The sequence below is a fragment of the Myotis nattereri genome (assembly GCF_964212035.1).
Source record: "Myotis nattereri genome assembly, chromosome: 13".
Taxonomy (NCBI): domain Eukaryota; kingdom Metazoa; phylum Chordata; class Mammalia; order Chiroptera; family Vespertilionidae; genus Myotis; species Myotis nattereri.
In genome coordinates, this window is record NC_138088.1 from 60,707,813 (window position 1) to 60,721,480 (window position 13,668).

General features: G+C 54.8%; 2 protein-coding genes across 2 annotated transcripts; one reads left to right on the plus strand and one right to left on the minus strand.

The window, feature by feature from the left end:
- Positions 1–61: 61 nt before the first annotated feature.
- Positions 62–7,858, plus strand: LOC308529111 (ATPase PAAT-like). Its single transcript, XM_081105147.1, is given in 7 exon segments — positions 62–457; positions 1,341–1,544; positions 2,526–2,598; positions 5,002–5,208; positions 6,196–6,526; positions 6,529–6,607; positions 6,745–7,858. Coding segments are annotated over 7 exon segments (1,281 nt in total). The 5' UTR covers positions 62–305; the 3' UTR covers positions 6,980–7,858.
- Positions 7,859–9,075: 1,217 nt separating this feature from the next.
- On the minus strand, positions 9,076–12,161 carry LOC308529116 (protein FAM24A-like). The gene is made up of 2 exons (XM_081105153.1): positions 10,148–12,161; positions 9,076–9,299 (listed from the first exon to the last, which is right to left on the minus strand). Exons 1-2 carry the CDS (start codon positions 10,255–10,257, stop codon positions 9,110–9,112), a joined length of 300 nt encoding a protein of 99 aa, XP_080961279.1. The 5' UTR covers positions 10,258–12,161; the 3' UTR covers positions 9,076–9,109.
- Between the last annotated feature and the right edge of the window lie 1,507 nt (positions 12,162–13,668).

The window sequence follows — 13,668 nt, forward strand, 5'->3', positions numbered from 1 at the left end:
AAGGAACCGGCGCGGAACTGACCGTCCGGCCGCCCGGCTCCGCGGCCCCTCTCGGCCCTGATTGACAGGTGGGCGGGCAGGTAACTGTCAGTTGCTCCTTCAGCCGCGAGGGGGCATCCGTAACGCGCACGCGCACGCGCTGCTCCGGGACTAGTTCTCGTCCCTGCGGAGCCTGAGGCCGCGGCTGCCGGGTTTACTGCCGGCTGAGCCGGAAGTTGGAGGGCGTCATCCGCTCCCCTCCGCCCCGCCGGAAACCCGAGCTCCGGAAGAGACGTTCCGGGCCGGCCTGGCCTGGCGGTGGCCAAATGGAGACCGACGCTGAGGAGGAGCGATCGGTCAGGCACCCGACGCTGGCCTCTTCCTGGGATGCCGCGTGCGGGGCCCTGGACCGGAGCCTCCGTGTCCGCGGAGCCCAGGACTCGGACTGGGATGAGCTGCTGGCGCCGCCCGCCCCGTGGTGCGCTGGGCCGGCGGGGACGGGTGGCGGCTCCGCGGCGGCCACGCTCCGGGGGGAGGTGTGAGGGGATATTGGGCCGAGAGGTGAGAGCGTCCGGGCCCGGGGTCCGGGAGGCCAGCTGGGGGCGGGCTGTGCGGAAGCTGGGCTAGAGCCGCGAGGGGTGGGGCGGGGCGGCTGCGCGCGGGGCGCAGGGCGCGGGGCCTGGACTCGGCGCGGAGACGCCCCCGCCCTGTGTCCGCGGGTCAGCCCCGCAGGCCCCGTCCAACCGCACCCGCCTCTGTCCCCCAACGAGCAGACCCTCCTGGGGCCCAGGAGGCGGGAAGTGTCCCCCCAGGGTCGCCCTCCCCATTTGGAAACAGACTCTGTCCTCTGTCCGTTCTGCTCCCGCCCCTGTGCACAGGCCGGTGCCCTGAGCGGGTGCTCCCATTAAATAGGAGGCCGTTCCGGGGGCCGAGCAAGATGCCCGTGATCAGGGGAAGCAGGGACCCGACGTCCCAACACCCATTCCTCAGGGGACATGTCCCCCGTGTTTTGTGTTTCGTTTTGTTAGAGAGAGAATGGAGGGGGGCGGGGCGGGAGCGACACAGAGAAACGCGCGGGTTGGCTGCCTCCTGTTCCCACCGACCTGGGCCTGGGAACCTGCCACCAAGGTCCATGCCGCTGACCCGCGACCCTCCTGCCCGCGCTGATGCTCTGCCCGCCAGGGCACAGGCCGGGCCGCGGCGGCCGTTTCTCTGGGTCTGTGCTGAGCAGTTGTGGGCTGTTGGAAGGTGTGTGGGCCCCAAAGGCAAACGGAAGGGAATGCAATGCCAGCCCCGGGGCCTGTCGGTGGGCTGGCGGCCTGTGCGGAGGCCAGCGCTGGTATTTGTCGCTTTCTCTGCAGCCGCGACCTGGTGGTTCTGAGAAGGAGCCAGAAGAGCCCAGATGAACAGCCCTGCGTCCTCTCCCTGCGCTGTGACCCCAGCGGAGGTGAAGGAGTCGTTTCTGTCGGCATTCTAAGTTCAGCGAGAAATATGGAAGTGTACGAGGGCGAGGAGTACTGCGGCACCGGCAGGGGCAGGCGTGTTGGGCATGAGCTGGATGCCAGGTGTGTGGCCCGCCGCGTGCGGCTTCTTCCCGAGGAGGGTTTCTGTGTCCGGCTCCGGGAGCTCTGCTGCTCCGACACTGGCCTCGGGCACTGGGGGGGAGCGAGAACACCAGCAGCCTGGGGGTTCAGGCCTTGGGGGGGACCCCAGGACAGTCCGGTCGCCCTGGTGTCTCAGCAGCTGGGAACGGACAGCTGGTGGACGGGAGCCGAGCTGGCCAGGGTCCCAGCCAGTGCCTGGGAGAGGCTGCTTCTCTGTGTATCTCACAGGGTCTGTTTTCCAAACGGGAATCTGTCATCAGCCGGGACTTTGAACCTATCTTCTTGAAGGAAGCCCTTTCCAAACAGTGGGCAGCCCAGCACTGCCAACCAGCATACTTAACCCGCGGCCATGCTTTCTGATTTTTTACAAAGAACGTGTCCTAACCCCTCTTTTATGTCACTCAAAACAGGAACTGTTTTATGTACCGTGCAGGTTGGGCAGGTTGGACTTAGTAGATGTGTTTATTGAGCTTCAAAATATGCGTGTGCTACAAGATGACACATTTGTTATAAAATTTAATTCTTTCATAAGCTACTAAGTGGCAGGTATAGTCTGTCCTCCCTGCATTTTCCTAGGAAGTCAGCCCCCCGCCCCCCTCACCAGGAAAACAACCTCAGGACAAGCATTGGCCTGGAAACCCTTGTTTTCAAATGTGGCCTTTAAAGGTGATAATGTGCCCGGCCGGTGTGGCCAGTGGTTGAACATCGGTCCACCCATAAGCTGGGCGGTCATGGTTGGATTCCTGGTCACGGCACAGGCCTGAGTTGCCAGTAGAGGGCAATCGGGAGGCAGTCGATCAGTGATTCTCTCTCATCATTGATGTTTCTATCTCCCCTCCCTTCCTCTCTTGGAAATAAATTTTAAACATTTAAAATAATTTATCAATTTTAAAAGTGATAATGTGTGAAAATAAAGAGTCAATTTTTATTTTTTATTTTTAGTGAACATGAAAAGATTATTTTGTACAAAAAATGTCTAAAATTGGAGTCCGCTGCACAGGCTTGTAAAATAAAGGTAAGCCATTACTAAATTGGAACTAAGTTGAAAATTGCAGTGTTTTTGTACTGTGCACATTTATTTTATGTTGGCTTAGTAATTCTCAATGCTCTCCCTTTCAAATTGGACCATTTGTTCGCTACGGCAATGCCATGTCGTGTATAGTGTTAATACAGTTAATGCTGCTGTGCTCTTCAGCTTTGGAAAACTCAGTTAAAAATCAGGTTTATTTTGATATAAAACGTAGGTGCCAAGAAAACCACAGCAGAGTTGGGACCAAAATACCGAGGAAAAAACCCAGGTAGAGGAGTTTCAGACCAGGGCACCAGGAAGTTAAAGAGATCGGGCCAGGCCAGGGCCTTCAGCATGAAACTGTCGCAGTGAAGGTGGGTGAGGTGGTCAGCCTGGGGGTGGGACAGCGAGCTGGAACCCTGGCCTCGCCTGTCCTGTGGGCTGGTCGCTGATGTCCCACCGCTTAGCCCCTGCCTAGTGGGCAGTGCTGGGAGCTGAAGGAAAGAAACCCTTGGGTGGTTTCCATCCCTGAAACCCTGTGCTTGCTGTTACTTACACATGACAGGATTGGTTATTCCAGGATGTTTTAGAGGCATATTCATGTTCATGGCTTCTAAAGTCCTACATAAGGTGATGCATTCATTGAAAAAGTGTTGAGTGCCCATTGGTGCCACATACTGTATTAGGCACATAGGAGCTAGCACAGGGGTGGGCAAACTTTTTGACTCAAGGGCCACAATGGGTTCTTAAACTGGACCGGAGGGCCAGAACAAAAGCATGGATGGAGTGTTTGTGTGAACTAATATAAATTCAAAGTAAACATCATTACATAAAAGGGTACGGTCTTTTTTTTTTTTTAGTTTTATTCATTTCAAACGGGCCGGATCCGGCCCGCGGGCCAAAGTTTGCCCACGGCTGACTAGCATCATAAAATAAATGGGAACAAAGCCCTCGTGTTAATATTACAGCGGACCAGACATAGTAGGTTCAATGTGCAAACTAGGTTCCGTTTGATGGTGAGAAAGTCGTTTGATGGTGAGAAAGTCATTTGATAGTGAGAAAGTCGTAGGGATTAAGGAGCAGGAAAGGCACCCTGTGGAGGCTGGAATGTGGGGGTGGGAGTGAAGGGAGGTGTTGGCTTAATGGTTGATGACAGTGACATTGTTGGTGCCCTGAGGTTTTAGATCCGGGATCTGTCTTCAGCTGTGGTCTGTGTGATCCCTGGGGGGGTGTGTCTCGGAAGGTGGGTGTTTCTGTAACTGGTCTGTGCAGGGACATGCACTGCAAAGGGCGTTTCATTCAGGGAAATCTTTGGTTTGTGTGGGGCTTCATCTGGGCCAATCGTATATTAAAGTTGAAATAAAAATAGTAGGAATGCATGTTTCTGAGTTCTTTCTCAATGGTAGATAGTGGAAATTTTAACACTGATCGTCGTCATAGCAACCATGTATAACACTGATCTCATCGCAGCAACCACATGATACCGATTCGCTCCTGACTCAGGTTTGGCATCAGCCCTGTGGTGTGTGTGCATCCGCACGCGCCCACACACACACGGAGGGTAGGAGAGCCATCACTGCACCCACACACGCACACACGCACACACGCAGGGTAGGAGAGCCATCACTGCACACACACAGACACACACACACACACACGCAGGGTAGAAGAGCCATCACTGCACACACACAGACACACACACACACGCAGGGTAGCAGAGCCATCACTGCACACACACACACACACACACACACGCAGGGTAGCAGAGCTATCACTGCACAGACACACACGCACACACGCAGGGTAGCAGAGCCATCACTGCGCGCGCGCACACACACACACACACACACACATGCAGGGTAGGAGAGCCATCACTGCACAGATACACACACACACACACACACACACACACACCAAGGGAGGGTAGTAGCAGAGCCATTGCTGAGCGCCTGTCTGTCTGAGTCTAAAGCCTGTTCCCTCCCACTGAGCGGCTGTGTTGTCTGGACCACAGGGAACGTGGTTGGGTTTAAAGTGTGGATGAAATGGGGCAGCATAAAGCATTGGACAAAATTTACTATTTCAGCAAACACTGCCTGGGCTCTGGCCGGCCCTGCTCTGTATTAAATCATATTAAAGCAACTTGCAGTACGTTAAGCCGTCAGATTGCTATGATTTATCTTTGATTCCTCATCTAAGTATGAAAATGCTCTTTTACATGTGGTTGTGTAGTTTAAAATTTTTTCTTTAAATGGTTCCGAGTAGTTTTTAGACTCTAACTATTCTAGCGAAACCTAAGTGAACTTTTAGACTCTTGACTGCGTCACTGTTCCTTAGGTCACAGCAGGAAGTGACCTTAAGTAGCGATTGCTGTTCCCTATTGTTACTGTCCTAACTTGTGTTTTATGCCAGTTGCTCTCCTTTGGTGAAAAGCCGTGTGTGTTCGTCAGTAAAGTCGTGGTGCACGTGCGACCCGTCCCAGCAAAGTCTCCCACAAGCTCTCCTGCTCTGGGGTCCAGGGTGGACCTCGAGAGGGTCCGCGCCATGGTGAAGGCCATGGGGTCCACGCTGTCCCCTGGAGCTCAGCAGCTGATGAGTATGGTCAGATTCCAGCAGCAGGTACGTGGAGGGGCTTTCTTTCCAGGCGCCTGTGAACTGGGTAAATGGTGGCTTTTTATAAGGACCCTAGAGGCTCGGTGCACGAAATCATGCACGGGTAGAGTCCCTAAGCCTAGCCTGTGATCAGGGCCATCTTCTGCCCGTTCCCCAGTCCCCAGTCCCGCCCTACCAACACCCACCCCGGTTCCCCGTGGTTCCCCGTTGGCCATTCAGCCATCAGAGCCTGCGGGCTGAGGGGAGGGACCGAGAGGTGGTCAATGCACCTCATAGTGACTGGTCGATTGGTCGTTCTGGTCGTTACGCATTGACGGTCGCTGGCCTTTCATTATATAGGATGGAGTGATTTAAACTTTCCTTTGCACTGTTATTATTGATGTGACCAATCTTTCCTTACGGATGGAAAACAGCGCTGTGTAGATCTAGGCTCTGGAAAAGAAGAGCTCACAGCTCTCCAGGAACGCCCTCCCTGCCTCCCTCCCTCCCTCCCTCCCTCCCTCCCTCCCTCCCTCATGTTGCTCGTGTTGATGCACAGCTGCTCAGGGACGGAGGCCCTGCTTGGCTCCTGTAGCCGCTCCAGGCCCGTTCCCTGCAGCCTGTCTTCAGGGGTCTCCCGAGTCCCGGGGCCCTGGGGCCGTGGAGGGCAGGAGCCGAGGAAGAGGAAAGGCTCGCGGAAGGGCAGCCCTTCTCCAGGCCCCTTTGCAGGAGGAAGGCGGGTCAGGCAGGTGAACGGGGGGTCAAGTTCAGATGGAAAGGTGTGAATTAAATCTCCAGAGCCAGAGGAGCAGGATGCGGCTAGGACGGCAGAGTGCATTTCTCGGCCGTGTGTCAAGGTTTGGGGTGTTTGTTTGTTGGTTTAATTCCAAATGTAACGTGGCTCCTTTGCCGTGGATTCAGGCCTTTCAGAAGGACAGTGAGTGAATAAGTGCTCCCTCCCCTGCGGCACCCCCTGGTCATTGCTGTTCACAGCCCTGTTCCCTGTTCCCTCAGCGCTGCATCCCCCTGGGGGAGCAGCTGCAGGCGGTTCTGGGGAGCGCTGCCTCCAGGCGGATGCTGGGCCTGTGGGCCTCGGCGCCCTCGGGAACCTGCGACAGGCCAACCTGCTCATCTGTGCCTCTCAGACCCGGGCTGACTCCGGGACGCGGGACAGAAGACGTGACAGCTCCCGGGGAGGAGGACGCACGGCCCCCTGGTTTAGGGAACCCCGCACCCCTCGGAGAGTGGGACACTGCGCCCCAGAGCCATCCTCTCCCCGGGAGGGACCTTCAGCTCGCAGCGGCGTCTTCCTTACCAAAGAGGCCGAGTGACAGCCCCGCGGCCCCTGCCCCCGGCTCCGTGGGGCTCAGAGCGCCGTGTGGCCGGGACACGTCCCCACGCCCAGCGAAGGCGGCCTTGGTGGTGGGTAAGTCTTTGCCTACGGACTCAGAGCGGGTGCGGGGCTGCATGGGCAGCAGCAGGCTGTGTGTTGCTGCTGGTTGTGTAGTGGCTTTTGTTGCCGTTTGGAGGCCAGGGTCATGTTTGGTCTTTAATTCCCTTTAGGATGGGAGAGCCGCCCGCCTGCTCCTACTTGGAAAAGATTCTGTGTAAGAACCTGGAGCTGATGGAGAGGAGGCTGACGGACTACCTGGACGAGCGGCTGCGCGCCCTGCAGGAGCACGTGGATGGCAAGGTGGCGCTGCTGGCGCACCTGCTGCAGAGCCCCGGCTCCCCGCCCCCGGGGCTGCCGCTCACACGCTGTGACTCTGGAGACAGACTCTCCAACGGAGAGAGATAGGCGCTCCGTGCGCCGTGCATGCAGATATTTATTACCTATTTATTACACCGCGACCCAAAGCTCCCAGCCAGTGTCGATGCCATTGGAGGATCAGCATCCTACTTGCATCAAGTGACCTCAGCGTTCATTCCCTGTGCTGTGTCGTGACCCCCGGGCTGCGTGAGAGTGGATGATCTTCCCTGAGCTTGTGCCGTGACCTCGTGCCACACCTGAGAGTGGATGACCTTCCTTGTGCTTGTGACGTAAACCCCGTGCCCGAGTGTGAGCGTGGTCGGGTCTGGAGTTATTTTCGTTTGCAGAGTTGATCACTCTTACCGAGATTTGTGTCCCTTGGTGTTGTTTTAAGTGTTTAAAATTTTTAAGGCTGTCCCATGCAGTGTGTTTGATAGAAGTGTATTTTTTATCTATGAAAGACTTATTTCCTCATCTTAGGAGGGAGAGAAATAGTGCACTGAGGATTTGATCGTTGTTTTCTCTTTGGTTATCTGTAAGTCGGAACCTCTGCGCTCACAGACTTGCACTGGCGCTGCTCCCTGAGAACAGGCGCAGGTCGGCTCTCTGTGCCGCCGGGGGCGGTGACGGGAGGAAGGTCCGCGCCCCCTCCGTGGAGGTTCGTTGCTGGAGATTTGTGTTGGACGAGACGTGAGAGTGGTTACCTTGTTTTATCTCCATCCACCGGAAAGCACGGGACCCCTTGCCGTGCTGATGCCCGTCCCCCGCGCCTGTGCTGGGTGTGAGCGCCGGGCGCGCCCTGAGGGCGGCGTGGGCGAGGAGATGGCCGTGCTCACTGCCGGCTTCGTCGTCAGGAAGTGTAACGATTGCATGTGCTGAAGGGGATGTATTTGCATCTAAAAATAAATGCGTCCGTTTTGGAAACCACGTGAGGGAATACAAGTGCTTTATTGTCCTTGGATCTCTGCTTGTGTAGGAGTCTGCTCCATATCCGGATCCTGTACAGGGGACACGGGAGGGCACACGGCAGCCACCTGCCCAGCCTTCCCTCGCTCATGGGCGCTCACGGCGCGCAACTACGGGGTATTTCCTTGTCATTCTCGAGAGTTCCGTCTCACCTCCCGTTGAGCCCATCAGCCAAGTTTATAGCTTCTGGTGTGTAGTCTCTTCATTGATTTAGAAAATGCCTCCCCAAGATTGTAGCCACATCACAACCCTCAGAGCGAGGACCACGGGTGAACAGAGATGCAGGTGGTGGAAAAACCAATGCTAGATTCCGCTGCGTGTGTCTGACAGGTGTGCCTGGGAAGCAGTATCCCAATGGTCTCTCGGAGTGTTTGCCAATGTGAATGGAAGGCGTTAATGGCTTCGCTGCATGGGCTGTGCAGTCTGCACATTAGGGCTCTGGTACCGCATCTCCGGTGGCAGCGAGCAGCTGGGTCCCAGGCCCGGGGTGTAAGCCCGGGAGCCCTTTACCTGGCCCAGGTTTCATCTCTGCCTCGTCCACAGCTCCCCCTGCCCTGCGCCCAGGACTCTCCCCTCCTCCTTCCGCTCCTGCTGACCTGGTCTCTGTGGTGAGGAGCCAGTGCTGCCAGGGGAGGGTCCCCCCGGAAACCTTGTCCCTTCAGGGCTCAAGTCAGGCTCCAGGCCGGGGGGAGACGGACGCCTGGACGGACGGCGGGCCCTCCGGTCAGCACAGGCCACGGCCTGGGATGCGTCCTGATCCTCGTAGAGTGCAAATGGAAGGACCGGTTCCGGGTCTCAGAGGGGCTCCACGCAACAACCCAGGCAGAGCTTCCCACCAGGAAACGTGTCTCTTCGGAGACGGCGTTCGCTTCCCCGAGGCGGGCGGGATAAGTTTCCATCCCAGCGCCTGCACGATGCTGCCTCCTGTCAAATCGCCGACGCACCCTTTTAGTTCTTACTCCCGCCCGCCTATGCTGCACGCGACATTACGAGCCGGTTGCTCCACGTCCCAACGTGGGTGATGCCCAATTCCAGTGCATGGCTCCCTAACGACACCAAACATCCCCGAGGCGGAGCGGGTGTTTTCAATTCTGCATTTATTCAAAAGCACACGAATGTCCTGTAGCACACAGCACAGTGGGAACACTAGAAAACGACTCGAATAAAACATTCTGCTAAGAAAGGTCGCCCTGCAGGCTCAGTGCCCGCCGGTCAGAGCCCCTCGCTCACGTCGCAGAAGCCGGGCGGCAGGGACTTGGAGTCAGCGCACAGCTGACACTCGTCGTAGAGCTGGAGGCCAGGGTAGCAGCTGGCGGTGATGGACGAGGCTGCGGCGATCTTGTCCCTGGTGACCATGGACGGGTAACTTTTTAAGACCAAGCACATCGGTAGCTTTGGAGCTCTTGGAAAAGAGACACACAGGAGGGATTAGAACCCCCTCTCAGCCCGCCTGTGCCCGCGGTCAGGGTGCCAGGGGTCTGGGGCGGCCCAGCCTGAGAGGAAAGCTCTGCCCTGGCCCAGGCTCCTGGGTCACGTGCTCTCCAAGACGCCAGAGATGCCAGGCCAGACCCAGCACACAGGGAGAGAGGCTGCCAGTGCGGCTTCCCAGCGGCTGAGGCCCCAACTGCGGAGTCTGGGTGGGGGGCAGGCGCCCGTCAGCTGCCCCGGGTTCTGGATTGACCTAGTGCACAGCCTCCCTCCCTAGAACAGGAGCTCCACGGCTTCTGCCAGCGAACCTCCCACATTTGAAGGGTCCTCTCCCCACAACTGAATGACCTGCCTGAGCTCCCCTCCTTCTCTGGTGTCCCCGGATCTTCACCAGCTCGGCTCCCCACGCCTACAGGCACCTCCCTGTCCCCAAGGCCATGGGCGATGGAGGAGGGAACCTGGGAGCTCTGAGCTCGGGCTGGGGAGACCGACTGAGCCCGCCTCTGGGCGAACCGAGGCAGAGGCTCCCACGCGCCTGCCCCGCGGTCCTCAGTCTGCAGAGTCCGGGACACAGGCATGGCCGGCCAGGGTGTGAGTCCCTGTGGAGGGGCAGCTTCCCGAGGTCCGGGCAGTGGACAGCGCTGACCCAGAGCCGCCCGCCCACTGGGAACCTCACTGTGAGCTCACAGCCCGGCCCCGAGGGGAAGGGCCAGGATTCCATGCTCACCTGCCTCTGCCTATTCCCAGCTGCCCTGTTCCTGACCCCGGGGGGCGGCCCAGGGGCCCGTGCGAGGGAGTGGCCACTCTAACCACGTCACTTACTTCAATATGCTGGTCAGTTTGAACAGAAGGCTGGTGACACAGAACATCAGCAGGACTATGGCGATCAGCAAGGTGACCCCAATGGCCGTCATGATCCTGATGTCAAACATCTTCCCGGCACCTGGACAGGGAGTGCAGGGCGGTGACGCTCCCCCACCCACAGCCCGCTCAGCCTCAGTGTGTGCTGCTCCCGTGAAGGAAGAATGACGCCCCACCCGCAGGCTGTGCCTGTAAAACAAGGATGGTCTCCCAGGGGGCCCAGGGCCTCGGCCGGCCTGGCCACGTGGGGGTCGAGGTTTTATTTGTGGATGAAAAGGGACTGAAATGCAAAGTGAGAGAGAAGGAAACAGGACAGATGGTGGGAAGGACGGTTCTCCCTCTCGCAGGCAGTAACGTGCAGCTAGCGGTGAGTAACAAACAGGCCGCCCGTGAGCAAATGGTTTCACTCCCACCACCTGGGTCTCGTGAACTCTGCTCGCTGATGGAGTCAGGACTGCCCCTTGCTGCTCATCACACTTAAAACTAACCTCAGAAAAGAACTAAGGGAACCGCTCTTTCCGAACGCCACGCTTGACAGCACTTAGCACGAGCACACCCCCTTGCAGTGCTGTTTGCAGGAAGAAAGGCCTTTCATTGTCCTCTGACAACTGCCATGCCACCTTCTGGTTTAAGGAGACTCTAGGAGCCCTTGTCACTAGACCACCCTGTCACTAGGAGACCATGGGCCTTTCTGCCATTTTTCCTCCCAAATCTCCCCAGGAAATTCAGTTTGGTTGGAATAAGCAATTTGTGTAATGTAACATTGAAATGAGAACCATGGCCCAGGAAGAAAGAATAAACAATATGACGCTGCCCGACCGGTGTGGCTCAGTTGTTGAGGGTCATCCCTTAACGGTTCGATGGTTCGATCCCAGGTCAGGGCCCATGCCTGGGAAGCGGGCTCAATTCCCAGTAGGGGGTAGCCGATTGATGATTCTCTCATCATTGATGTTTCTCTCTCTCCCTCTCCCTTCGTCTCAGGAATCAATAAAACATCTTTTAAACATGACTGCCAAGCATCCTTAGAGCACTTACACCCTCGGGTAGGGAGGAGGCCAACTAGAAAAAAAAATTACTTAAAGACCGTAGGAAGCAGGTTATTCTATCAAACACGTCACTTGGTACCACACGGGACCTTACTCAGTCAAAGGCCGCGAGAGGGTCGAGCCTGCCACTGGAGCAGAAGGGAGCTATCGCTTCATCCTGTGCGGAGTGCGGTCCGAGGCTGGAGAGCTCACTTTAGAGGCCCAGCCATGGTCCAGCTCCAACTTCCGCGCCGCGGGCTGTGACATCACTGCTCTGCACCCCGGCTCTGCCCTGGGGTTCTGAATTCTGTTCCATTGTACCTAAGTTCAGCCCCCAGGAAGCAGAAATACTATTTTGAATCACTTAATTCTAAGTTTTTACCTTTTCGGGTCGTATTTCCCCTTATTTTCAGAATTTGTTGATCAAAAGCAAGTGTAAGATTTCCATTTTAAAATTAAAGACAAATGTGGGAGGCTAAAAACTCTTAATACTTAATAGTTCAGAGCTAGCCCTAGCGGGTTTGACTTAGCAGTTAGAGCATGGCCCGTGGACCAAAGGGTCCCAGGTTCGATTCCGTCCAGGTCACAAACCCCGTTGCAGGCTCACTCCCCGGCCCCAGGTGGCAGCCAATCCATATGTCTCTTTCACATCAGTGTTTCCTTCTCTGTCTCTCCACCCTTCCACTCTCTAAAAATAATGGACCGCATGTTTGATGGTGATCTACATGATAAGGAAGCTTAAAAATTCCTATCACATAGTGTCGGCGTGACATAATTTATTTACGTTTGTGGCAATGCTGGTGTAAACAAATCTGCTTTTCCAGGTGTATAAAAGTACAGCGCACATGACTATGTACAGTACATAGTACTTGATAATGAAAATAAACGTCTATGTTACCAACTGATGTATTACACTATACTTATTTTTTTTATTGAATAAATCTGTTGTTCAGATTATTACAGTTGTTGCTCTTTTTTCCCCCCATAGCTCCCCTCCACCCAGTTCCCACCCTACCCTCTGCCCTTACCCCCCCCCCCCACTGTCCTCATCCATAGGTGCACGATTTTTGTCCAGTCTCTTCCCGCACCCCCACACCCCTTTCCCCCCTGAGAATTGTCAGTCCACTCCCTTTCTATGCCCCTGATTCTATTATATTCACCAGTTTATTCTGTTCATCAGATTATTCACTTGATTTTTATGTTCACTTGTTGATAGATGCATATTTGTTGTTCATAATTTGTATCTTTACCTTTTTCTTCTTCTTCTTACAGGATATCCTTCAGCATTTCATATAATACTGGTTTGGTAGTGATGAACTCCTTTAGCTTTTTCTTATCAGTGAAGCTCTTTATCTGACCTTCAATTCTGAATGATAGCTTTGCTGGGTAAAATAATCATGGTTGTAGATTCTTGCTACTCATCACTTTGAATATTTCATGCCACTCCCTTCTGGCCTGCATAGTTTCTGTCGAGAAATCAGCTTACAGTCGTATGGGTACTCCCTTGTAGGTAACTGTTTTTCTCTTGCTGCTTTTAAGATTCTCTCTTTGTCTTTTGCCCTGGGCATTTTAATTATGATGTGTCTTGGTGTGGTCCTCTTTGGATTCCTTTTGTTTGGGGTTCTCTGCGCTTCCTGGACTTGTAAGTCTATTTCTTTCACCAGGTGGGGGAAGTTTTCTGTCATTATTTCTTCAAATAGGTTTTCAATATCTTGCTCTCTCTCTCCTTCTGGCACCCCTATAATTCAGATGTTGGTTCGCTTGAAGTTGTCCCAGAGGCTCCTTAAACTATCTTCATTATTTTGGAATCTTTCTTCTTTTTTCTTTTCCGGTTGGGTATTTTTTGCTTCTTCGTATTTCAAATCTTTGACTTGATTCTTGGGATCCTCTTGTCTGCTGTTGGATCTCTGTATAATATTCTTTATTTCAGTCAGTGTATGCTTAATTTCTAGTTGGTCCTTTTTCATATCCTCGAGGGTTTCACTAAATTTATCGGCAGTTTCTAGAAAATTCTTGAAAAACCTTATAACCGTGGTTTTGAACTCTATATCCAGTAGTTTGCTTTCCTCCATTTCTGTCATTTGTGATCAATTTGTCTCCGCATTTTGGCTGCTTCCCTGTGTTGATTGAGTGGCTTTCTGTGCTAGGTGTCCTATAGGGCCCAGTGGCTCAGCCTCCCCAATTACCGGAGGTGGACACTCTTGGTGGACCCCTTTGTGAGCTGTCTGTACAGTCTTGTTGTAGTTAAGCCACGATTGCTGTTGGTATCACTGGGAGGAATTGACCTCCAGGCCAATTGGCTGTGAGAATCAGCTGTGTCTACAGTGGGAGAACTTCTGTGCTGGAGACACCCTTATGGGGCAAGTCTTGCTTCAGTGGGGCTTTGGTGCTCACTGAGTCTGCCCCCTGAGTGTGTCGCTTATGGATCTGAGGAGTTGTAATCTGGATGGTCCCAAT

Coding starts and splice junctions, on each gene's coding strand:
- LOC308529116 (XM_081105153.1), bottom strand. CDS start 10,257: ATGTTTGACATCAGGATCATGACGGCCATTGGGGTCACCTTGCTGATC. Junction 9,300..10,147: donor AAACTGACCAGCATATTGAA/GTAAGTGACGTG, acceptor CTCTTTTCCAAG/AGCTCCAAAGCTACCGATGT.